General features: G+C 40.6%; 1 protein-coding gene across 1 annotated transcript in view; it reads right to left on the bottom strand.

Annotated features, from left to right (window-relative positions):
• Positions 1–26,037, bottom strand: part of P3H2 (prolyl 3-hydroxylase 2) — a 216,377-nt gene that overhangs the window by 10,589 nt on the left and 179,751 nt on the right. Inside the window, exons 7-10 of the mRNA XM_040428371.1 lie at positions 20,581–20,621; positions 18,634–18,722; positions 3,778–3,905; positions 1,057–1,152 (exon numbers count right to left, since the gene is read on the bottom strand). Coding sequence (XP_040284305.1) covers positions 1,057–1,152; positions 3,778–3,905; positions 18,634–18,722; positions 20,581–20,621 — 354 coding nt within the window. The remainder of the gene's footprint in view (positions 1–1,056; positions 1,153–3,777; positions 3,906–18,633; positions 18,723–20,580; positions 20,622–26,037) is intronic.

Raw genomic sequence — 26,037 nt, 5'->3', positions numbered from 1 at the left:
TTAGTCATGGGATAACACCTTTAAGCCACATTTATAAAAAGAAAATGATAGGGGCTGTCCCACCATTACACGTCATATTAATTTTATAGCTCATAACAAAGAAGCATATTTGACATTTATACTGTTTTAAAAACCTCTATCCATTATCTATCTATCTATCTATCTATCTATCTATCTATCTATCTATCTATCTATCTATCTATCCATCTAAGGTATGTCTATCTATCTATCTATCTATCTATCTATCCCAAGTCTGTCTGTCAGTCTATCTAATTTTCTAATTTGGTTGTTCTACATAAGCTGCCAGCAGAGGGGACAACGAGGCATTGTGAGAAAACACTGGGTATAATAAGTAATTAACATCTACCATATAAGACAAGTATTAATTAGAGTGGGGTGAGTCACTTTCAACACTAGGTTGCGCCATACTATGTAAGTAAATATCATAGCTAACAGCATGTAAATAGCAAATTTTCATTTTTTATCATCTATAAAATTAATATGACACGTAATGATGAAAAAAAAAAAAAAAAAAAAAAAAAAAATTAAAATTGTCCCTACTTTCACACTAGCATTTTTAGCGGATCCGTCATGGATCTGCAAAAAAGCTTCCGTTACAATAATACAACCGCGTGCATCAGTCATGAACGGATCCGGTTGTATTATATCTTCAATTGCCATGACGGATCCTGTCTTGAACACCATTGAAAGTCAATGGGGGACGGAGCGTTTTGGTGTCTGCCTCCAGAGTGGAATGGAGACTGAACGGAGGCAAACTGGTGCATTCTGAGTGGATCCTTTTCCATTCAGAATGCATTAGGGCAAAACTGATCCATTTTGGACCGCTTGTGAGATCCCTGAACGTATCTCACAAATGGAAAGCCAAAACGCCAGTGTGAAAGTAGCCTAAGAGCTAAAAAGAGTGTAGGTAGAGAAGCAGCAAGTTAGTATAATTTATGGAAGTTTGACAAGCATACTGTTACAAAGCTACCTGTAGGTTCCAGGCTTATTCTAGGTTAGACAATTTACATAATCACTAATAGAAACCTAACTTACCGTTAATGCCTTTAAAACTGTGGCTCCTTCAAATTTCTCATTTGGCGTATGAGGTGATGTTTTTCCTCTGTATCCATCTCCAGCAAGAGTTATTGTCTAATAAGTTAACTTAGTTACATTAGTTATCTTTTCTCTAATGCTTTTTACCATTATAGAATAAATCTATATATAGCAATTCCACAACAACAAAACCATATTCATTGGATAGTACAGATAGGATGTTGTTCTTTTTTGTGTTGTAGAATTATTCTGAAGACACGAAAATGATGAAGGAACACATGGAAAAAAGAGTTAAACCAGGATATGTTTTAGAGTCTTCAAAAGTAGCTTCCTAATGCTTTGATGATGGTTTGTCACACTTCTGGAATACTCTCAATCACCTTAATGAGGTATTCATCTGGAATGGTTTTTAATTAACAGGTAGGCCCTGTCAAGAGTTATCTTGTGGAATTTCTTGCCTTCAAAATGTATTTAAGACCACTAGTTGTGTTGTGCAGAGGTACTGTAGGATTGCTCCCAGTTCCATACAGTGATTAGCACTCTGCAACAAGCACTCTGCCCTGCCTCTATGCTGGATGTTGAATGAGGCATTGGTGTACATTTTGGCCAAAGCGTAATAAGCCACTCACCACGTCAAGGTCGCCTCCATGAGTGGTCCCTAACACTAGTACCTACCTGTTATGGGCCATGATAGTCACACAAAGTCCAGGGAGCGCAGGCCTGGCGTGCATGCTGTGCCTGCGCTCCCTGGACTTTGTGTGGCTATCATGGCCCATAACAGGTAGGTACTAGTGTTAGGGACCACTCATAGAGGCGACCTTGACGTGGTGAGTGGCTTATTACGCTTTGGCCAAAATGTACACCAATGCCTCATTCAACATCCAGCATAGAGGCAGGGCGGAGTGCTGGTTGCAGAGTGCTATTGCATTTGTGTTTTTGCGTTTGTATGTGTATTTCGCCATAGCGATGAGCACCTGCATACAGGGTTGTGCTGACTGAACCCCCCCATACAGTGATTAGACCTATTCTACTACTCTTCTAATCCAGATTATGGCAAGGAAATGACAGTCCATCATTATTTTAAGGCACAAAGGTCAGTCCATCCTAAATATTTCCAGAAAACCATCAAACACTATGATGAAATTTGCGCTCATGAAGACCACCATAGGAAAGCTATACCAAGAGTTACCTCTTCTGCAGAGGATAGGTTCATTAGAGTAATAGCACAGAGTAATGGCACATGCACAGTTGGCATCTCCACTGCTTAGGTAGCACCAGTAGAACCTCTGTGCCTATGCTGGTACTCAGAGCAGCAGCGCAGGCGAGAGACTGACCAGGCCAGGCGTGATGTCTGGTCCTGTCAATCAAGGTAGGGGGGGGGGGGGGTCTCTTCAGCAGTGTGGCCAGCGCCTTGCTGCTCAAGCAGGCTGATTTATGAACAAATCAATTTGCTCATCTCTACCTCAGAATGAAGAAAAAGCAGCCAACAGGTGCTCAGCATTTCTGGGGACTCCTTCAAGACTGTTGGAAAACTATTCCAAGCAACTACCTCATGAAGCTGATTGAGAGAATTCCAAGGGTATCCAAAGCTGTCAGCAAAGCAAAAAGGGGTTACTTTGAAGAATGTAACATATAAAACATAGTCTGGTATTTTTAACACTTTTTGGTTTAAATATTTAATTCCATATGTGTTCCTTCATCGTGCTCATAAATCTACCATGTAAAAAACAAAAAAACAAAAGAAAAACGATGGAATGAAAAGAAGTGTCCAAACTTTTGACTGGTACTGTAAGGTAGAATAATTGTCCCTTATGACGGCAGAAAACGTACAACTTAGGGCTCATGCACACAAACGTTTTTTGGGTTCAGTATACTGGCTGTTTTTTTAGTTCAGTATGTGTTACTTCTACTGAACCATTAATTTCAATGGGTCAGCAAAAAAACTGAAGTGTCTCCGTGTGCATTCCGTTTCCGTTTTTCCGTTCGGGTGAAAGATAGAACATGTCCTATTATTGCCCGCAAATCACGTTCCGTTGCTCCATTCAAGTCAATGGGTCCGCAAAAAAAAATGGAACACATACGGAATGTACTCCGTATGTCTTCCGTATCCATTCTGTTTTTGCAGAACCATCTATTGAAAATGTTATGCCCAGCCCAATTTTTCTTTTGTAATTACTGTATATGCCATATGGAAAAACGGAACTGAACTGGAAACACTACTGAAACAAAAAATGGAAAAACTGATCCTTGCAAAGCCTGCAAAACACTGAAAACGCCATACGGTCGTGTGCATGAGCCCTTACAATGAGAAAGTGCTTGATGGAGTTTTCCCACTGTAACATATACTGGCAGCTTATAGTAAAAAAAAAAAAATATTTAAAATCACAGAATCACCCAGTCTACTCATCAATCGATAAAACCAGTGGTAACTGACACACACACGACATGATCTCCTGTCATCAAGTTTAATGAGCACTCCTAGTACTTCACTTCTACAGTAAAACATATTTGACTTTCTTTATTTTCCAGGAATCCTGGAAGTAAATATTTCAGTATTTCCTAGAATCATACTTATGAATGCTGCATACAGTATTTCCATTACATAAGAAAATCTGGTCTTTTAAGGGAACATCCACCTCTGACACCTCATAGAGAGAGTTGTTTCCTATGTATTTTATACATGTACAGCCCAGTATGAAGGCAAACAATCTTAGAACTTACATTGGCAACTCTGTGAAGCTCTTCACATTCCTCCGGTGTCATAACATTATCCAGCTGGACTCTCTGAGTACCATTAAGATACTCAGAAGTGTGCACAAGTTTTACTCCATCGTAAACCAGGGGTCCTCCTGAAATTGTATAATCCATTTATCCAATATGCAGTATTGTACATATGTCAGGAATTAAACAGAGATAGAAAGTTACAGCATTTATCAAATTATCACACATAAAGAAGAATGCCATTGTGATCAAATTCAATGAGTAGTCGTTTTCTTTTTTTTTTTTTTTTTTTTTTTTAACTGTACCTTCCAGGTATGGCCACTAGAGGGCAACAGATCACTAGAAATACACCATACTGAACCAGTTTAGTACATTAAAGCATAAGACAGAGATGCAAAGGACTATATTGCTAGATTGAACAAATGACAACCTAAAGCGATTTTACCAGACATTCGTGGTATACCAAAAAAAAATATGCTATAGTTATCTGACAGGTGGCCAATCGGCAATTCCAATTCAAGGATTTCCACCTATTGCCAGAATGAAGGACCTGTCAAGTAAATGTACACCTCCATTCAGCCAATATATGGAGCTCCTGGCCGCACAGCGCACCATTTATTTCTTACCTGCCCCTGCTCCCATGTAGCGCACCACTCCACGTCTATCAGACATGGAGAATACTTGTGACTAACCACTAGACTCACATAAGCAAAGCATGTTTGTGACCGGATGGTTGGGGACATTGTAAAGAATATTTAATTTTCAAATAAGAAATCCTGTGCACCTTTTTCTACCACACTTTTTCCTTCCACTCAACATTCCATTAATATGCTTGGATACAGTACTGAACAGCCAGGTCTTTAGCAATGACCTTATGTGGCTTACCCTCCTTGTGGAGGGTGTCTGGACAACAGTCGAGTCAGCAGTCTTCCCCATGATTGTGTAGCCTACTGAACCAGACTGAGGGACCATTTAAAGCAGGGGTGCAGAACCCGTGGCCCGCATTTAGCCCCCAGAGCCAAGGTTTGCGGCCCCCATCCTGGACAGAAACACAGATGATCGTATGATCAGCTGTGTTTCTGCCATGAGCGCCGCACGACAGAGCATTACACATCCTCTTCCCACACTGTAACAGGAGCAGGACGGGTCCCCGGCTGTCAGTGACAGCGGGGGAGCCCAGGAGAAGGCAAAAGCCTTGTACAATGCCCCTGCAGCAGGCTGGTTTCCCCTGTAACTGGGGCTCCTTTGGATGCCTCAGTTACAGTGGAAATAGTGCAAAAAAATCTCCTATTGTCTCCCAAAGGTCTTTCTGTGACCTCTTGGGGACAAATTATGTGGAAAAAATATATTTAAAAAAAAATGAAAACAAAAAAATAATAATTAAAAACACAAAAGAAAAAAAAGAAATAAAATATGATCTGGCAAAAAAATAGAAAATGATAAAAAAAATTAAAATAAAATGCAAATAAAAGAAAAAGAAAAGAAAAAGGAAAAAGGTTTTTATGATCCCTTGGGGGACATATTATGTGGCAAAAATATATAATAAATCAATTATATAAAAAAATTAAATATTAATAAAATACAAATAAAAATGAAAAAGTGAAAAATAAACAAAATGACAAAGGTCTTTTTATGACCTCTTGGGGGATATGTTTTGTAGCAGAAATATAAAAATTAAGTTAAAAAAAGATAAAAAATTATAAAAATACATAAAAGGAAAAAACAACCACACCAACCAAAACCATCACCATTATCGCCCCATTCACATGAAAATATCTATATCCATCTATATATATATATATATATATATATATATATATATATATATATATATATATATATATATATATATCTATCTATCTATCTATCTATATATATATATATATATATATATATATATAAAGAAGGACGTACAGTCAGGTCCATAAATATTGGGACATTGACACAATTCTAACATTTTTGGCTCTATACACCACCACAATGGAATTGAAATGAAACGAACAAGATGTGCTTTAACTGCAGACTGTCAGCTTTAATTTGAGGGTATTTACGTCCAAATCAGGTGAACGGTGTAGGAATTACAACAGTTTGCATATGTGCCTCCCACTTGTTAAGGGACCAAAAGTAATGGGACAGAATAATCATAAATCGAACTTTCACTTTTTAATACTCGGTTGCAAATTCTTTGCAGTCAATTAAAGCCTGAAGTCTGGAACGCATAGAAATCACCAGACGCTGGGTTTCATCCCTGGTGATGCTCTGCCAGTCCTCTACTGCAACTGTCTTCAGATCCTGCTTGTTCTTGGGGCATTTTCCCTTCAGTTTTGTCTTCAGCAAGTGAAATGCATGCTCAATCGGATTCAGGTCAGGTGATTGACTTGGCCATTGCATAACATTCCACTTCTTTCCCTTAAAAGACTCTTTGGTTGATTTTGCAGTATGCTTTGGGTCATTGTCCATCTGCACTGTGAAGCGCTGTCCAGTGAGTTCTGAAGCATTTGGCTGAATATGAGCAGATAATATTGCCCGAAACACAGGTCAGAATTCATCCTGCTGCTTTTGTCAGCAGTCACATCATCAATAAATACAAGAGAACCAGTTCCATTGGCAGCCATACATGCCCATGCCATGACACTACCACCACCTGATGAGGTGGTATGCTTAGGATCATGAGCAGTTCCTTTTCTTCTCCATAGTCTTTTCTTCCTATCACTCTGGTACAAGTTGATCTTGGTCTCATCTGTCCATAGGATGTTGTTCCAGAACTGTGAAGGCTTTTTTAGAGGTCGTTTGGCAAACTCTAATCTGGCCTTCCTGTTTTTGAGGCTCACCAATGGTTTACATCTTGTGGTGAACCCTCTGTATTCACTCTGGTGAAGTCTCTCTTGATTGTTGACTTTGACACACATACACCTACCTCCTGGAGAGTGTTCTTGATCTGGCCAACTGTTGTGAAGGGTGTTTTCTTCACCAGGGAAAGAATTCTTCGGTCATCCACCACAGTTGTTTTCCGTGGTCTTCCAGGTCTTTTGGTGTTGCTGAGCTCACCTTCTTTTTTAGAATGTTCCAGTTGTTTTGGCCACGTCTAAAGTTTTTGCTATCTCTCTGATGTGTTTGTTTTGTTTTTTCAGCCTAATGATGGCTTGCTGGTGACAGCTCTTTGGATCTCATCTTGAGAGTTGACAGCAACAGATTCCAAATGCAAATAGCACAGTTGAAATGAACTCTGGACCTTTTATTTGCTCATTGTAATTGGGATATTGAGGGAATAACACACACCTGGCCATGGAACAGCTGAGAAGACAATTGTCCCATTACTTTTGGTCCCTTAACAAGTGGGAGGCACATATGCAAACTGTTGTAATTCCTACACCGTTCAGCTGATTTGGATGTAAATACCCTCAAATTAAAGCTGACAGTCTGCAGTTAAAGCACATCTAGTTTGTTTCATTTCAAATCCATTGTGGTGGTGTATAGAGCCAAACATGTTAGAATTGTGACGATGTCCTAATATTTATGGACCTGACTGTATATATGTGTGTGTGTATGTTCCGTGATCACTCAAAAACGCAACTATCGATTTCAACAAAACTTGGTATACACATCACTTGCTACCTGGAAAGAAATCCTGTGGGGGGTCACAGCTCTCTAGGACGTACCGTTCCTGAGATATTCCCAAAAATGACCTGCATTAGCCAATACAAGCTTACAAGTCCTTCTCTTCATATCTCAACTGCCATACACATGGTCACATGTCCCTTATCAGCCAATAGAAGCTCGCAAGTCCTTAGTCTCCACATACACACAGTTTTACTCCAGGTTTCCATAACAACCCAGCCATTTTTCTTCACTGCTGTAGGTCAGCTTTAGGCTACATGCACACGACCGTATGAGTTTTGCGGTCCGCAAATTGCGGATCCACAAAAAAAAATGGATGACATTCCGTATGGCATCCGTTTTTTTGCGGATTCGTTTTTTTGGCGGATCCATTGTAATAATGCCTATCCTTGTCCGCAAACTAGAAAAAAATAGGACATCCACTATTTTTTTTTGCGGGGCAACGGAACGGACATACTGATGCGGACACAGTGTGCTGTCCGCGTTTTTTGCGGACCCATTGAAATGAATGGGTCTGTATCCTATCGGCAAAAAAAAATGTAACGGACACGGAAACAAACATTATTCGTGTGCATGTAGCCTTAGGCTAGGGCTACACGACGACACATAGGGCACAGCTACATGAGTCAAACACGACATTGACAATTTTTATAATAATAGTCTATGGTGTTGCACTGCAACATGTGATATACTGCGACGCGACAGTCGCAGAAAAATCCATCTTGGATTGTCGCAGTCGCAGCATGTCACATGTCGGCAGTGCGACACCATAGCCTATCATTATAAAAATTGTTGAGACAAAATGTCGCGCGACACATGTCGTTGTGTAGCCCTAGCATTAAAGGGGCAGGGTGCTGTGGAGGTCACTGTTAAAGGGTCAGACACTGTGGAGATCACTGTTAAGGCAGCAGGGTACTGTGAGGTCGCTGTTAAGGGGGAGGGCCCCTAAGGAGGTCAAGGGAGTGGGGTTCTGTGAAACTCACTATTAAAGGGGAGGGCTGCTGTGACGGTCAAAGTTAAGGGAATGGGCTTTAGTGGAGGTCCCATTTTAAAGTGGCGGGGCACTGTCAGTGTTAGGCCGAGTTCACACGAACGTGTGTGACCCGTGCCTGTGCTGTGGCCCGCAAATAGCGGGCCGCAATGCACGATCGCCGGCCGTAGGTCAGCCGCATCGGATCGCGGACCCATTCACTTTAATGGGTCCGCGATCCGGCCGTTCTGCTAAAAGATAGAACAATTCCTATCTTTTAGCGGAACGGAAGTACAGGACGTAACCCCATGGAGGCACTCCGTAGTGCTTCCGAGGGGTCCCGTCCCGTGCGGCCGTTCCGCGATTCCGGATTTGCGGACCCATTGAAGTGAATGGGTCCGCATCCGTGATGCGGAATTCACACGGAACTGTGGCCGTGTATTGCGGCCCACGATTTGCGGGCCGCAATACGGCCACAGATCACACACGTTCGTGTGAACTTAGCCTTAAGGGGCGGGGGACTGTGGAGTTCACAGTTAAAGAGACGGGGTGCTGTAGAGGTCACTGTTATGGGGGATACTGTCGATATCTTTTAATGACACACACAAACATTAAATGAAATTGATGAAATATACCTGTGCGAAGCTGGGTTCTTCTCCTAGTACATATTATATAATAAAAACACTGACACAAAATAGGGAACTAATTATAATAATTTATTTTGGTGTCAGTTTGCATATTTAAAGAAGAGCTATAGTTTTAAAAAAAAAATACTTTTTAAAAATGCTTTGTACAGTTTCCCCCAAATAAAACTAAAAAATAAATTATTAGTGTCAAGTAAAAATTGTTGCAAAAATTATTTTGGTAGTCCCAACACATAAAACATAAAAAAAGTTACAACCGTTTGAACCACCACGTGCGCTAAATCACAAAAAAAGTGTCTGTTCAGGCCTGGTTATCAAAGTGTTAACCAATAAGCGTTTTCCCCACTAGTAAGGGAAAGTGCTTACTCGTTATTAGATGGTGCCTGTAACTGGCAGGAGGTGGTAATAACCAGGGAGCGCCATCCTCTGCAGTCAAGGAAAGCTCTGATTTATGAATAGGAGGCAGGAATGAAATGTCGCCACTTTTCAGTTTTTTTTTCCTGTAAAAAAAAGATTTTTTAACGAGTTCCTGCAGCATTGCCCCTAAAACAGAAGATTTATACTTACCTGCCGCCCTGGTCCTCCGCACTTTTACACCTGGCAGTGCATGGCCATGCATGTGGATCCAACACTCCCTGAACTTTATGGTAGCCATTATGGCGCATAACAGGTAGTATTTAGTGTTAGGACCCGTCTAACAGAGATCGCCTTGACGTTCAGCAGACGGGCTCAGATGGTTTTGTACAAAATGCATTGGCCAAGCATCTCACATTATAAATAAGCGTAGCATTAGCACTATAATTTTTGGCATTATTGTACTTTATCTGATTTGCAGGGTGCTGCTGCATTGTCTCTTTTTTTACTCTAGGTCTTTGCCATGGCGGCGTGCACCTGCGCACTGGGAGGTGCTGACTAACCCCCTTTTTTTGCAGATTTACAATGCTGGAGATGTGGAACTCCAGCGAGTCGTGCACTCCTGATTAGCCTGTCTGCCCCATAGGCTGATTTTAATTAGTTTCGGTATAAAGCTGTAGCCTGCTCTCACTACATTCATTGGAAGCTGTCTGGCACCAGGAAAGGTATAGAGTGGGCTCGGCATGCATGTTGGTACCTGCATCCCTTGTAATGGAGGCCATTATGGCACCAAAAATGGTAAATTTTATGGTGGCCATTATGGTGCATAACAGGTAGTATTTGGTGTTAGGACCCGTCTTACAGAGATCACCTTGAAGTACGGCAGACGGGCTCAGATGGTTTTGTACAAAATGCATTGGCCATGCATCTCACTTTATAAATAAGCGTAGCATTAGCACTATCATTTTTGTGACTATGGCATTGTTGTACTTGCAGGGTGCTGCTGCATTGTCTTTTTTTCTTCTAGGTCTTTGCCATGGCAGCGTGCACCTGCGCACTGTGAGGTGCTGACTAACCCCCTTTTTTTGCAGTGCATGGCCATGGTCACATACACCGCTCCAGTCAATGAATGGCTTCAGTGGTGACATGCTGCTTGTGGCCACATCACCACTGAAGCCAGTCATTGGCTTGAGAGGTGCATGTGACCATGACCATGCATTGCCGGGTGAAAACAGAGCAGGGACCAGAAGAAGGAGGCAGCAGAGGCAGTGCGGAGGACCGAATCGGTGGGGAGAAGGTAAGTTTAACTCTTCGGTTTAAAGGGCCATGCTGCAGGAACGTGTTAAAAATTCATTTTTACTGGGAAATCCCTTTTAAGCCCCTAATACACTGCGAGATATTCAGGTGAATTACTGGGAACAAGTGTTCATAGGAAAGCTTATTACTGATATCTGGGGGGTATAATCGCTCTGTGTAATCAGGGATGTGCTGATAATTAATATAACTAAATGAAGGAGGAATGAATGTGATAGCGATCATTTCTCCTCAGTCACTTTACATTGGCCTGTGTAATAGGCCGATGCAAATGAGAGCCGATCAACATTTTTTTATTTTATTTGCGGCTCCTTGAAATAGAGCATTGTGACAATGCGGCCCTCAGACCACAAAAAGTTGTGCACCCCTGATTTAATCTACGGCACAACTGGACGTGACTTAATATCCAGCTCCGCACAGGTACGGCTGATCGCTGATCCGCGGCAGGGGTCCGGCAGTTACTGATAGCCGGACCCCTGCTGTATGCGTCGGCATCGGTGACATGCCGGTGCATTAACCCTTGCGCGGCCACGGTCAGCGCTGACGGCCTTCAGATGTTTGCAGGGTGTCCATCGGGTCCCCGTGCTGCTGTGACTGGACCCGATGACAGGGAAGGCAGCCCGATGCCTTCCTTAGGCATGGTGGCTGCCTTCCGGGAGAGCCTGTGAGATCCAGTCCCCTGGATCTCATAGGAAGCAGGCTGTAAGTGAATTACATTGAGTAATACACTTACAGCCAATGCATTACAATACATAAATAAAAAAAATAAACATATTCGGTATTGCCACGTCCGTAACAACCTGCTATATAAAAATATCACATGGAAAAATTGTTTTCCAATACATGTTTATTCTTGGAAAATATTTTCAATAAATAGACAATTAAAAAAAATATATATATCACATGACCTAACCCCTCAGGTGAACACCGCAAAAAAATATATATATTAAAACGGTGTCAAAAAAGCTATTTTTTTGTCACCTTACATCACAAAAAGTATAATACCAAGCGATCAAAAAGTCATATGCACTCCAAAATAGTACCAATCAAACCGTCATCTTAACCCGCAAAAAATGAGACCCTACCTAAGACAATCACCTAAAAAATAAAAAAAAATAGGGCTCTCAAAATAAAAAAATGCTGTTATTGTATAAAACATAAATAAATAAAAAAAAGCATACATATTAGGTATCGTCATGTCAGTAACAACCTGCTCTATAAAAATACCACATGATCTAACCTGTCAGATGAACATTGTAAATTATAAAAAAAAAAACGGTGCCAAAACTGTTATTTTTTGTTATCTTGCCTCAAAAAAAGTGTAATATAGAGCAACCAAAAATCATATGTACCCTAAAATAGTACAAACAAAACTTTCACCTTATCCCGTAGTTTCCAAAATGGGGTACATTTTTGGGAGTTTCTACTGTAGGGGTGCATCTTCAAATGTGACATCGCAGCTTAAAATGATCCCATTGAAATCTGCCTTCCAAAAACCATATGGCGCTCCTTTCCTTCTGTGCCCTGCCGTGTGCCCGTACAGCAGTTTACGACTACATACGGGGTGTTTCTGTAAACTACAAAATCAGGGCAATAAATATTGAGTTTAGTTTTGTTTGGCTGTTAGCCCTTGCTTTGGGTCACTTTTTCAGAGTTCCCACTCTAGTGGTGCATCAGGGGGTCTTCAAATGTGACATGTGACATGGCAGCTTAAAATTATCCCAGTGAAATCTGCTTTCAAAAAACCATATGGCATTCCTTTCCTTCTGTGCCCGTACAGCAGTTTACAACCACATATGGGGTGTTTCTGTAAACTACAGAATCAGGGCAAGAAATATTGAGTTTTGTTTGGCTGTTAACCCTTGCTTTGTTAGTGGGAAAAATTGATTAAAATGGAAAATCTGCCAAAAAAGTAAAGGTCTGAAATTTCATCTCAATTTTCAGTTAATTTATTGTGGAACACCTAAAGGGTTAACAAAGTTTGTAAAATCAGTTTTGAATACCTAGAGGGGTGTAGTTTCTAAAATGGGGTGATTTTTGGGTGGTTTCTATTAATTAAGCCTCACAAAGTGACTTCAGACCTGAACTGGTCCTTAAAAAGTGGGTTTTGGAAATTTTCTGAAAAATTTCAAGATTTGCTTCTAAGCCTTCTAACGTCCTCAAAAAATAAAATGGCATTCACAAAATGATCCAAACATGAAGTAGACATATGGGGAATGTAAAGTAGTAACTCATTTTGGAGTTATTACTATCTACTACAAAAGTAGATTAATTGAAATTTGGAAATTTTTCCATTTTTTTGGGTAAATTTGGTATTTTTTTTTATAAATAAAAATAAAATGTTTTGACTCAATTTTACCACTGTCATGAAGTACAATATGTAACGAGAAAACAATCTCAGAATTGCCTGGATAAGTAAAAGCGTTTTAAAGTTATTACCACAAAGTGACATGTGAGATTTGCTAAAAATGGCCTGGGCAGAAAGGTGAAAAATGGCTTGGTCCTTAAAGGGTTAAAAGCTTAGGAAACCTTTGCAGGTGTTTTGTATTGATTAGCTGATTAGAGTGTGACACCATGAGCCTGCAATATGGAACTTTTTCACAATATTCAGATTTTCTGAATTACTGACTTTTGGATTTTCATTAGTTGTAAGCCATAAACATCAACATTAAAATAAATAAACACTTGAAATTGATCATTCTCTGTGTAATAAATCCATAAAATATTTGAGTTTCACTTGTTGAATTGAATTACTGAAACGTATTTTTGATGATATTCTAATTTATTGGGATGCAACCGTATAAGGTGCCTTCTAGCTGAGGAATCCTAGCTGTAGACTGCTACAATAGGACGTTTCATCCTAGGTATGCAACATCAATGAGAAATAGACATACATATGCATCTTCACTCTCCACTGAGAAAAATACATTTAAGAGTTCTCTTTTTATATGGTTCACAAATGCAAAATCTACATTGATATAAAATGAAAGAAGCTGTCTCAAGAAGACCACCTCTGTCCATATGCCCTATCCCCGTTTGAGACCACCATCTCTCTATGTCCTTCAGTGAGAGTAGCTGGTCCCCAGGGTTTAGAAATGTTGGATCCCAACATAATTGTCCTCATGAAGCATTACATACTGTAAATATTTAGTTGCTCAGAGATCATTACTTAATGTTCAGTAATACATAGTCTCATACATACAAAATAATGAGAATGGCTGAGAAACTTATTAAAAAGATTTTCCATCTTTTATTAACAGACGTCTAGAGACTTAAAATATGAAGCCTTTAATATTATCACTTCACAGGCTCCGGCAGCTCCTTAATGACAGTGCCATGTGCTGATCAATGTCATAGCATAGCAGGACACCTGTGACACATTGGTCAGGTTAATGCATTGAGAAAGTTTAATATTGTAATTTTTTGCTTCCATGGCAACCAATTTTTTAAAATTGGAAACACCCTTTAAAAGTCTCTATTTATATTTTTTGGAAATAAACATAGAGAACAGTTTACAGAACCAAATCACACATACTTATGATGTATTGCAACCGCAGTTCAGTGCTAGAGAGAACTCTACAAAAGTCTTTCAGTGGTATTTTTTAGAGCCTGTAAGTTCGCCGTTGCTTAGTCATAGAAACAGCATATACTTAGATAACATTCACTCACTCATGCACACCCACAGCAGCGCCGCAGGCTTCCCCTCCATCTAAGACACCGTAGTCCTAGCTGCCAACCAGGGGCCCCATATTTTATCAAATCTCTCCGGACTACCTCTTGCAAGGAAAGTCAGTTCTTACATTGGCAAGGCTGCCTCAATGAGTTGCAACCAATGCTGAACAGAGGGGATTTTAGGGGGCTTCCAGTTCAACAGGATAGAATTCCTGGCATAAAACATTAGAAGTCGGTATAGTATCTTGGGGTATTTGGATTGCCATAAATCACTGACCAGTCCCAGCAATCTATTCTCTGGAGAACATACCGCCGGCAACCCTAACTTTAGATTTAAGAACTCATGGACTGCCTTCCAAAACTCTCCTATACCCGGGCAATCCCAAATCATGTGAATCAAAGTACCTCTGTCCCCGTCACATCTTGTACATAAGGAACTAGAGAGTTGGCGCATTCGTGCCAACCTGATCGGGGTCAGATAAACCATTTGACCTGTATCAACTGATCCCTAGCACATATGGCTGTGTTCCACCAATTATGCATCAACTCCTTCTCATGTCTATCCTCTAACATCGGGATATCTACTATCCATCTTGCCAAAGATCTAGACAGCGGTGAGGCTAGTTGAGACAAAAGAGCCACATAAACGGAAGAAACTGGTTTATACGTAACTGTCCTTCTAGCAATTTTTTCAATCTCTCCATGCTCTACCCCAGGGATCAGCAACCTCCGGCACTCCAGCTGTGGGGAAACTACGACTCCCAGTATGCACACTTACTTGGCTGTTCTCAGAACTCCCATAGAAGTGAATGGAGCATGCTGGGAGTTGTAGTTTCACAACAGCTGGAGTGCCGGAGGCTGCTGACCCCTGCTCTAGCCTAATCTTGCCTTTAAGGTGTTACTGAGCCAGTCAAACCCACAGCCCAAGTTTCCCCAGGTCGCCATTATACACTAAATGCTAGCACTAAAATACAGAGTAAGATTGGCCCTGATTAATCATACCTTCACACAAAAATAGGGCTTTTGCGACTTTTTTGCGTTTGCTTGTGCAAAATTTTGCGGCTTTTTGCATTTTTACACCATTCATTCCAGTTTTGTAATGTGGGTGGAAAAGTGGGTGTGGTTAGCTATGTTAACCCCTTCACGCATATGTATGTGAGGAAATGCGGCTTCTTGCCGCATCCTCACATGCATGTACGTGATGTGATTGGGCAGGTGCAGCTCTTGCAGCACAGGCACGGGCCTGGCTGTTACTGATAGCCAGGCCCCTGCTGCATCCACCGGCATCGCTGTATGTGGTGATGCCGGTGGATTAACCCTTTCACATGCCACGGTCAGCGCTGACCGTGCCATATATGCCATATATAAAACCCTGAAAAAGGTGAAGTCCCACAGTGGGACAAATATAAAAAGTAAAGAAAAAGTGAAAAGATTTTTTTTTTTTTTCTAATAAAAAAAATTTCTGTTTCAAGTAAAAAAAAAAAAAAAGTGTCCTTTTCCCAAAATAAAAGTTAAAAATTTTTTGTTAGAAATAGGTAAATTAGAAAAGTAGACATTCGGTATCGGCGCGTCCGTATCGACCGGCTCTATAAAAATATCACATGACCGAACCCCTCAGGTGAACACCGTAAAAAAAAAAAAAAATGCTAAAAAAATGTTTTTTTTGTCACCTTACATCACTAAAAGTGCAACACCAAGCGATCAAAAAGGCATATGCCCCCCAGAATAGTACCAAACTAACCATCACCTCATCCCACAAAAAATTAGCCCCTACCTAAGACAATCTCCCAAAAAATAAAAAAAACTATGGCTCTCAGACTATGGAGACACTAAAACATGATTTTTTTTGGTTCAAAAAACAAAAAAAAATAAAGTTGACATATTAGGTATCGCCGCGTCCGTAACAACCTGCTCTATAAAAATATCACGATTTAACCCCTCAGGTGAGCACCGTAAAAAATAAAAAAAAAATACGGTGTCAAAAAAGCCATTTTTTTTGTCACCTTACGTCACAACAAGTGTAATACCAAGCGATCAAAAAGGCATATGCCCCCCAGAATAGTACCAAACTAACCATCACCTCATCCCACAAAAATTTAGCCCCTACCTAAGACAATCTACCAAAAAATAAAAAAAACTATGGCTCTCAGACTATGGAGACTCTAAAACATGATTTTTTTTGTTTCAAAAATGCTTTTATTGTGTTAAATGTAAAAAAAAATAAAGTTGACATATTAGGTATCGCCGCGTCTGTAACAACCTGCTCTATAAAAATATCACGATTTAACCCCTCAGATGAGCACCGTAAAAATTTTTAAAAAAATACGGTGTCAAAAAAGCAATTTTTTTGTCACCTTACGTCACAACAAGTGTAATACCAAGCGATCAAAAAGGCATATGCCCCCCAGAATAGTACCAATCTAACCATCACCTCATCTCACAAAAAATTAGCCCCTACCTAAGACAATCTCCCAAAAAATAAAAATAAACTATGGCTCTCAGAATATGGAGACACTAAAACATTATATTTTTTGTTTAAAAAATGCTGTTATTGTGTAAAACTTAAATAAAATTAGGTATCACCGTGTCCATAAGAACCTGCTGTATAAAAATATCACATGACCTAACCCCTCAGTTGAACACTGTAAAAAAAAAATAACCAATCAAACCGTCATCTCATACCGAAAAAAAATGAGCACCTACATAAGTCGCCCAAAAAAAAATAAAAAAAAAATATGGCTTTTAGAATACGGAGACACAATTATTCTTTTTTTTTTAAATGCTTTATTATGTAAAACTGAAACAAACAACCCAAAAAATATTGGTATTGTTGCATCCTTAACAACCTGCTCTATAAAAATACCACATGATCTAACCTGTCAGATGACAGGTGACAAAAATAAAAACGGTGCCAAAACAGCTATTTTTTGTTACCTTGCCTCACAAAAAGTGTAATACAGAGCAACCAAAAATCATATGTACCCTAAAATAGTAACAACAAAACTGCCACCTTATCCGGTAGTTTCCAAAATTGGGTCATTTTTGGGGAGTTTATAATCTAGGGGTTCATCAGGAAGTCTTCAAATGTGACATGGCAACTTAAAATGATCCCAGTAAAAACTGCCTTCCAAAAACTATATGGCGTTCCTTTCCTTCTGCGCCCTGCTGTGTGCCCGTACAGCAGTTTACAACCACATATGGGGTGTTTCTGTAAACTACAGAATCAGGGCAATAGATATTGAGTTTTTTTTGGCTGTTAACCCTTGCTTACTGGGAAAAATGGATTAAAATGGAAAATCTGCCAAAAAAGTGAAATTCTGAAATTGAATCTACATATTCCTTTAATTCTTGTGAAACACCTAAAGGGTTAAAGTTTGTAAAATTAGTTTTGAATACCTTGAGGGGTGTAGTTTCCAAAATGGGGTCACTTTTTTGGAGTTTCTACTCTACGGGTGCATCAGGGGGTCTTCAAATGGGGCCATTTATAGGTGGTTTCTATTATGTAAGCCTCACAAAGTGACTTCAGACCTAAACTGGTCCTTAAAAAGTGGGTTTTGGAAATTTTCTGAAAAACTTCAAGATTTGCTTCTAAACTTCTAAGCCTTCTAACGTCCCAAAAAAGGAAAATGTCATTTACAAAATGATCCAAACATTAAGTAGACATATGGGAAATGTAAAGTAATAACTATTTTAAGAGGTATCACTATCTGTTTTAAAAGCAGAGAAATTGAAATTTAGAAAATTGCAAATTTTTCCAAATTTTGGGTAAATTTGGTATTTTTTTTTTATAAATAAAAATTCATTATTTTGACTCAAATTTACCACTGTCTTGAAGTACAATATGTGACAAGAAAACAATCTCAGAATGGTTTGGATAAGTAAAAGCGTTTTAAAATTATCACCACATAAAGTGACACATGTCAGATTTGCAAAAAATGGCCTGGTCCTTAAGGTGAAAAATGGCAGGGTCCTGAAGGGGTTAATTAGTTTCATTCCAGATTTATCCTTGAGACTTTTAAAAAAAAGTCACAATCTCAATCCAGGAGGAGGGTGGAGTAGGAAAACTGGAGTAGCTACTCTAGACAAGTGTTAGGTTTAAGGATAAAACAAATTTATCAAGTAACATGAGACATTTGATAAATGTGGCATAAGGTACTCCAATGCAGACTCAAGAAAAACTGACTTCAAATATTCCCCTCATTGTCTACAGCAACTTGTTGTCACCTTCATGCTATATAGTAGGGAAACCCATCAATTGATTTTCTTCAAAGAAGTCTTACATACCCTCTCTCAGCTCTCTGTCAATCTTCTGAACAGCCTTTTTCCCTGATAGGAGCCCAGTGACATCCATTAGTTCAGATCCAGACGGAACTCTGCAACAGATCGGACAACAACAATGGAAATTCATTTTTAGCATGAAATGTATCTGTAGTGCATCTAGTTACCAGAATAAATGAACCAATGAAACGAAGGCCTCATGCACATGACCATAGTTTTAGTCCACGTCCGATCTGCATTCCTATGGGTCCACAAAAATGCGGACAGCACATGGATGTTATCCGTCATCAAAGATAGTGAGAAAACTGCAGTATGCACACAGCTGGTGTACGTATTTTATGGATCTGTGGTTTGCAGACTGCAAAATGTATACAGTCGTGTACATGAGGCTTAAGTTGGCTAATACCATGCAGCAATGACATAGGGAGATGTATGCAACAATGGCTGAATAGTGCAATGCAGGAGACCCAGTAATGTCTATATTATATGACAACAGATGAAATAATTCCCCATATTCGCAGATCCTATGTACTTGCACAAGTAGTTAATATGATAGATGACAGATGGATGGATTAGATGGATAGACAGATAGATCTGCGTTCCAGGTGGTACTGTAATAGGATACCACTACTGTAACAAGCCAGCTTGTGAAATTTACACCATCAACTGCAAGTGGTATTAATACAATATGGAAGTGTTTTGGCAGACCACGTAAATCATAGGGCAGGGCCACTGAGTGCTGAGGGGCAAAATGTATATAGGTTATCAATGCTCTGCTGACTCAATCACTGCAAAGTCCAAAACTCCTCTGGCATTAACATCAGAAAAAAGCTATGCGCTGGGACATTCATGGCACGGGTTTCCATTGCGAGCAGCTACATGCAAGTCCTACATCACCAAGCACAATGCCAAGCGTCAGATCGAGTGGTGTAAAACATGCTGCCACCGGACTCTGGAGCAGTGGAAACATGTTCTGTGGAGTTATGAGTCACACAAGTCTCAGTTTAGTGAATGCCAGGAGAATGCAACCTGCCTGGCTGCACTGTGCCAACTGTAAAGTTTGGTGCAGAAGGAATAATGCTATGGGGTTGTTTTTCAGGGTTAGCCTAGGCTCCTTAGTTCCAGTGAAGGAAAATTTTAAAGGGGTGCCCCTCACAACAACTAACCTCTTATCCACAGGATGGAGATAATACCCTGCCAATCAGACAATTCTCCCCTTATCCACTTCTGTTCCAGCATGACTATGCCCCAGTGCACAAAGCAATGTCCATAGAGGTATGGTTTGGTGTGGAAGAACTTGTCTGCACACAGCCTTAAGGCCATCAAGCACCTATGGGATGAACTATAATGGCAATTGCAGACCAGACCCTCTCAGCCAACATCCGTGTCTGATCTCACAAATGCTCTTCTGGGTGAATGGGCAAAGTTCCCACAGACACAGTCTAAAATCTTGTAGAAAGCCTACCATAAAGAGTGGTTTAGCTGCAAAGGGGAAACCAGCTCCATGTAATACAGCATAATTGCAGCGCTGCTCACATTCTCTTCAATGGGACCGGCACTGCACTTACCAACTCCATCCACATAATGGATGAAGCTCTAAAGACCCGATGCTGACTTCTCTCGCCAGAGCTACAAGGTAACAGCTCATCAGCGGGGGTAAGGGGTGTCGGGCCTTTATTAGTGATGGCCTATCCTGAGGAAAAAACATTAGTATCAAAAATCCTGGACAACTTATTTAATGCTTCTAGTTAGCGGTTTGTCACAACAGCCAAAATGTTGTCCTGTTTGCTACAATGTATCAGTGTAAGAAAAATATATATTAGCCTGGAGTCCAAGGAGAGAAATCTAGAAAATGGCAAGGAATGGAAATACTTTAGAAAGACAGAACTGTTGAGTATACAGTGAAAAACCATTTTAAATCAACATATAACTTTTTTTTCTTAATTAACATACCGGTTTTCATCTTGCCGATCTCCTCCAGTAATCCAGAAGTCCTGTATGAAGTGATAACAAGTCGTCATTATACAGCTGGCTTACATTATCTACTTCTTTATTAAACATCAACTTCATCTGATTATATAGAAAAACATATACCAGCACGTATGCATGTCCTGTATGTGTATGTGATACAATGTAACAGTACATTGTTTGAAATTTTACCAATATCTATTGTATAACAACATTATATTACGGATAATCTTAAATTGCCTCAGCCAATATGCAACTCTGCAGGACATGAAAACTACTGTCTGTTCTAGATTTAAAGGGGGTGTCTCACTTCAGCAAGAGGCATTTATCATGCACATAAAGTTAATACAAGCCATTTACTAATGTATTGTGATTGTCCATATTGCCTCCTTTGCTGGCTGGATTCATTTTTCCATCGCATTATACACTGCTCGTTACGACCATCGTACAATCCAGCAGTGCTGGCTTTGCTTGCACACTATAGGAAAAAGTGCCGTCCTCTCTGGTGGCCTGGACCATGGGAGCACACGTAGGCACGGCCACAGCTGCTGGATTATAGGGTGGTCCTAACCATGGAAAGGAGCAGTGTATAATGTAATGGAAAGATGAATCCAACAAAGGAAGCAATATGGATAATAACAATACATTAGTAAGTGCCTTGTATTAGCTTTGTCTTATTAATAAATGCTATTTGCTGAAGTGACACAACCCCTTTAAACCTTGAAGACATACTAGCATGCCTTCCATTACAGGAGTGAATGGGAAATCTTCTTAACAAAGACATATCAAAGACTGGAGGGATATTACCTCCAGTTTCTAAATACAATATAGAGAATGATTATCAATGTATTATCATCATTTCATTTAACATATACGGCAGGGCAGCTGCAAGGACTAGGGCATCCAAACATTTCCTGGGTGCCAAGGAGTGGAAAATAACAGCAAAGGTGGATCTCAGATTTTTCAGAGTTTTTATTCTTTTTTTTATTTTTTATTATCTGCTTGATGAAACTACACATTCAAATTAACAGAGGGCCAGAGTTGATGACTGTATGTACATATGTGCCTTTTCAACAAACCAAAATGCTAACAAGTTATGTCATAGTTTTTCCCTTACAGCCTCCATACATTTCTATTAATAGTCATTCTCAAAGCTTATGTTATTCTATAATAGAAACAGGAAATTATTGAACTACCTTTTACGTACCATCGGCAAAGAAGATTCTTGGCGTGCCCAATACATTATATGACTGATGCACCAAATAGCCTTTGGTCAAAGGAGATATCTCATTACTACAAGTGGTTGGAGCCTGAGGACTAGGACCTTGCCACTGACAGAAGAGTGGGACACCATAATATAGTCTAAGCCAGTATGCTCACAGAAAAGCCTTTTGACATGACCCTTTGAGATGACAGCAGCACACATATTGTTGACCTATTGGATGGTATAAATCCTCTGAGGCTCCATATTATACCCTAGAACAGTGGTCCCCAACCTTTTTTGCACCAAGGACCAGTTTCATGTAAGACAATTTTTCCAGGGACCGGGTGAGGTGGGGGGTTCTGGGGCGGGGCTTAGGGGGTGGGCGGGGTTTATGGGGGTGCTGGTCGGCGCTGACTGATTCACGCGCACGACAAAACACAAGGTGCATATTAAAATATATAACACTATATAACGATTACATTTATTATTTCAATGTGACTCCAAAAAAAAAGTATTGCAACACCAATTCGATACCATGAAAAAAAAAAATACTCACACGTTAACCTCATGTTGCATGGGGTTAACGTGCGAGTATTTTTTAATTTTTACTTTTTGCAAAGTATCAATTGCCCATTATGTGAGGAAGTACTTGATGGGGTCACTTACTATTAATGTGAAGCAAATAGAGGTCTAAATTGATAAAGCCTTGTGCCTCATATTAATAGTAACACCAGCAAGTACTTTCTGACATAATGGACATTGAGCAGCATGGGGTTAACCACTACAGGAACGCCGTACGCAGGATTGCGTCTTTGCGGCGGCCCTGTTATTCCTCCTGGACGCATATACGCGTCCTCTCGCGAGAGGCGAGATTTCCTGTGAACGCGCGCACACAGGCGCGCGCGTTCACAGGAACCGAAGGTAAGCGAGTGGATCTGCAGCCTGCCAGCGGCGATCGTTCGCTGGCAGGCTGTAGATGCGATTTTTTTAACCCCTAACAGGTATATTAGATGCTGTTTTGATAACAGCGTCTAATATACCTGCTACCTGGTCCTCTGGTGGTCCCTTTTGCTTGGATCGACCACCAGAGGACACAGGCAGCTCTGTAATAAGTAGCACCAAACACCACTACACTACACCCCCCCCCCCCCCTGACACTTGTTAACCCCTGATCACCCCATATTAGACTCCCTGATTACCCCCCTGTCATTGATCATCCCCCTGTAAGGCTCCATTCAGACGTCCGTATGTGTTTTGCGGATCCGATCCATGGATCCGCGGATCCACAAAACACATACGAACGTCTGAATGGAGCCTAACAGGGGGGTGATCAATGACATATAGCCCATATAGATCTCCCTGTCATTGATCACCCCCCTGTAAGGCTGTCTCCATTCAGAGGTTCGTATGTGTTTTGCGGATCCACGGATCCATGGAGCGGATCCGCAAAACACATACGGACGTCTGAATGGAGCCTTACAGGGGGGTGATCACCCCATATAGACTCCCTGATAACCCCCTGTCATTGATCACCCCCTTGTAAGGCTGGCTCCATTCAGAGGTCCGCATGTGTTTTGCGGATCCACGGATCCATGGATCGGATCCGCAAAACACATACGGACGTCTGAATGGAGCCTTACAGGGGGGTGATCAATGACAGGGGGGTGATCACCCCATATAGACTCCCTGATCTCCCCCCTGTCATTGATCACCCCCCTGTAAGGCTCCATTCAGACTTTTTTTGGCACAAGTTAGCGGAAATTGATATTTTTTTTTCTTTTTTCTTACAAAGTCTCATATTCCACTAACTTGTGACAAAAAAATAAAATCTCACATGAACTCACCATACCCCTCACAGAATCCAAATGCGTAACATTTTTTAGACATTTATATTCCAGACTTCTTCTCACGTTTTAAGGCCCCTAAAATGCCAGGGCAGTATAAATACCCCATATGTGACCCCATTTTGTAAAGAAGACACCTCAAGGTATTTTGTGAAGGGCATGGCGAGTTCATGTAAAATTTTATTTTTTGTCACAAGTTAGCGGAAAGGGAGACTTTATGAGAAAAAAAAAACAAAAAACAATTTCCGCTAACTTGTGCCAAAAAAAAAAAACTTCTATGAACTCGCCATGCCCCTCACGGAATACCTTGGGGTGTCTTCTTTCCAAAATGGGGTCACATGTGGGGTATTTATACTGCATGGCATTTTAGGGGCCCTAAAGCGTGAGAAGAAGTCTGGAATTAAAAATGCCCTCCTAAAAGATACTCATTGGAATTTGGGCCCCTTTGCGCACCTAGGCTGCAAAAAAGTGTCACACATCTGGTATCGCTGTACTCAGGAGAAGTTGGGCAATGTGTTTTGGGGTGTCTTTTTACATATACCCATGCTGGGTGAGAGAAATATCTCTCTATAATGACAACTTTGTATAAAAAAATGGGAAAAGTTGACTTTTAGAGAGATATTTCTCTCACCAAGCATGGGTATATGTAAAAATACACCCCAAAACACATTGCCCTACTTCTCCTGAGTACGTCGATACCACATTTGTGACACTTTTTTGCAGCCTAGGTGGGCAAAGGGGCCCAAATTCGAATGAGTACTTTTAGGATTTTACAGGGCATTTTTTACACATTTGGATTCCAGACTTCTTCTCACGCATTAGGGCCCCTAAAATGCCAGGGCAGTATAACTACCCCACAAGTGACCCCATTTTGGAAAGAAGACACCCCAATGTATTTCGTGATGGGCATACTGAGTTCATGGAAGTTTTTATTTTTTGTCACAAGTTAGTGGAATATGAGACTTTGTAAGAAAAAAAAAAAAAATAATCATAATTTTCCGCTAAATTGTGACAAAAAATAAAAAGCTCTATGAACTCACTATGCCCATCAGAGAATACCTTAGGGTGTCTACTTTCCGAAATGGGGTCATTTGTGGGGTGTTTGTACTGTCTGGGCATTGTAGAACCTCAGGAAACATGACAGGTGCTCAGAAAGTCAGAGTTGCTTCAAAATGCGGAAATTCACATTTTTGTACCATAGTTTGTAAATGCTATAAATTTTACCCAAACCATTTTTTTTACCCAAACATTTTTTTTTATCAAAGACATGAACAATAAATTTAGAGAAAAATTTATATAGAAATGTAGTTATTTTTAAAAAAAATTACAACTGAAAGTAAAAATGTCAGCAGCAATGAAATACCACCAAATGAAAGCTCTATTAATGAGAAGAAAAGGAGGTAAAATTAATTTGGGTGGTAAGTTGTATGACCGAGCAATAAACCGTGAAAGTAGTGTAGTGCAGAATTGTAAAAAGTGGTCTGGTCATTAAGGGTGTTTAAGCTTGGGGGGCTGAAGTGGTTAATATATAGGCTGGTGTTGGGTACTACAGTATGATAAGGTTACTCTGCTATTAATGTGAGGCACATGAAGTCTAAATTGATGAAACCATGTGCCACATATTAACAGCAACCTCGTCAAGAACCCCGCTTAACATAATTGACAACATGGGGTTAATGGCATCAGGTACATGCTGTTAATATGAGGCACATTGTTTTATCAATTTGGACCTGCATGTGCCTCACATTAATCGTAAGAAACCTCATTATGTGTACCTCATATTAATGGTTAACCCAATTATTTGATGATGTGCTTGGGGGCCACATACTTTTAATCTGAGGTACATGGGGGTACTAATGTAATAGCACCATGTACATCAGATTAATAATAGGTGACCCCATCTGTGGGACAGTGTGTGGGTACCTGCGCTTTCCAGATCACTAATGGCTACTGGGACTGGTCTGAGAACAGAGTCAGGAGGAGGAGGCTGCCGCTGCTGCCGTTTGCCGAACACACTAGCTGAGACGGCGACGTGGTAAACCCTCCCCCGTCCCTCCTCCTACTTTAATATTAGACATATTCATTGGTGGCAGTGGTGCGGCGCCTCAGAGCCCGCTCATTGTATTGGGCTCTGCAGCGGCCGCGTCATGGGAGGGAGGGATTCCCTCTCTCTGTCCCTCCCTCCGTCTCCACTAATGTTGGCAACATGTACGAGTCGGGACTGGCGTCTGCCCTCCTCTCTCCTCTGCGGCCCGGCAACATATCTCCCAGGGCCCGATCTTGGGCCGCGGCCCGGCGGTTGGGGACCGCTGCCCTAGAAGAAATGCTGGCATACTGTTATAGAAAATGTGCTGGAGAAGGTCACACCTGCAGTTCAGTATGAAATCTGAGGCA

The sequence above is a fragment of the Bufo bufo genome, chromosome 4 (assembly GCF_905171765.1).
Source record: "Bufo bufo chromosome 4, aBufBuf1.1, whole genome shotgun sequence".
In the NCBI taxonomy this organism is placed as follows: Eukaryota; Metazoa; Chordata; class Amphibia; order Anura; family Bufonidae; genus Bufo; species Bufo bufo.
This window is presented reverse-complemented; position numbering and strand designations above follow the sequence as displayed.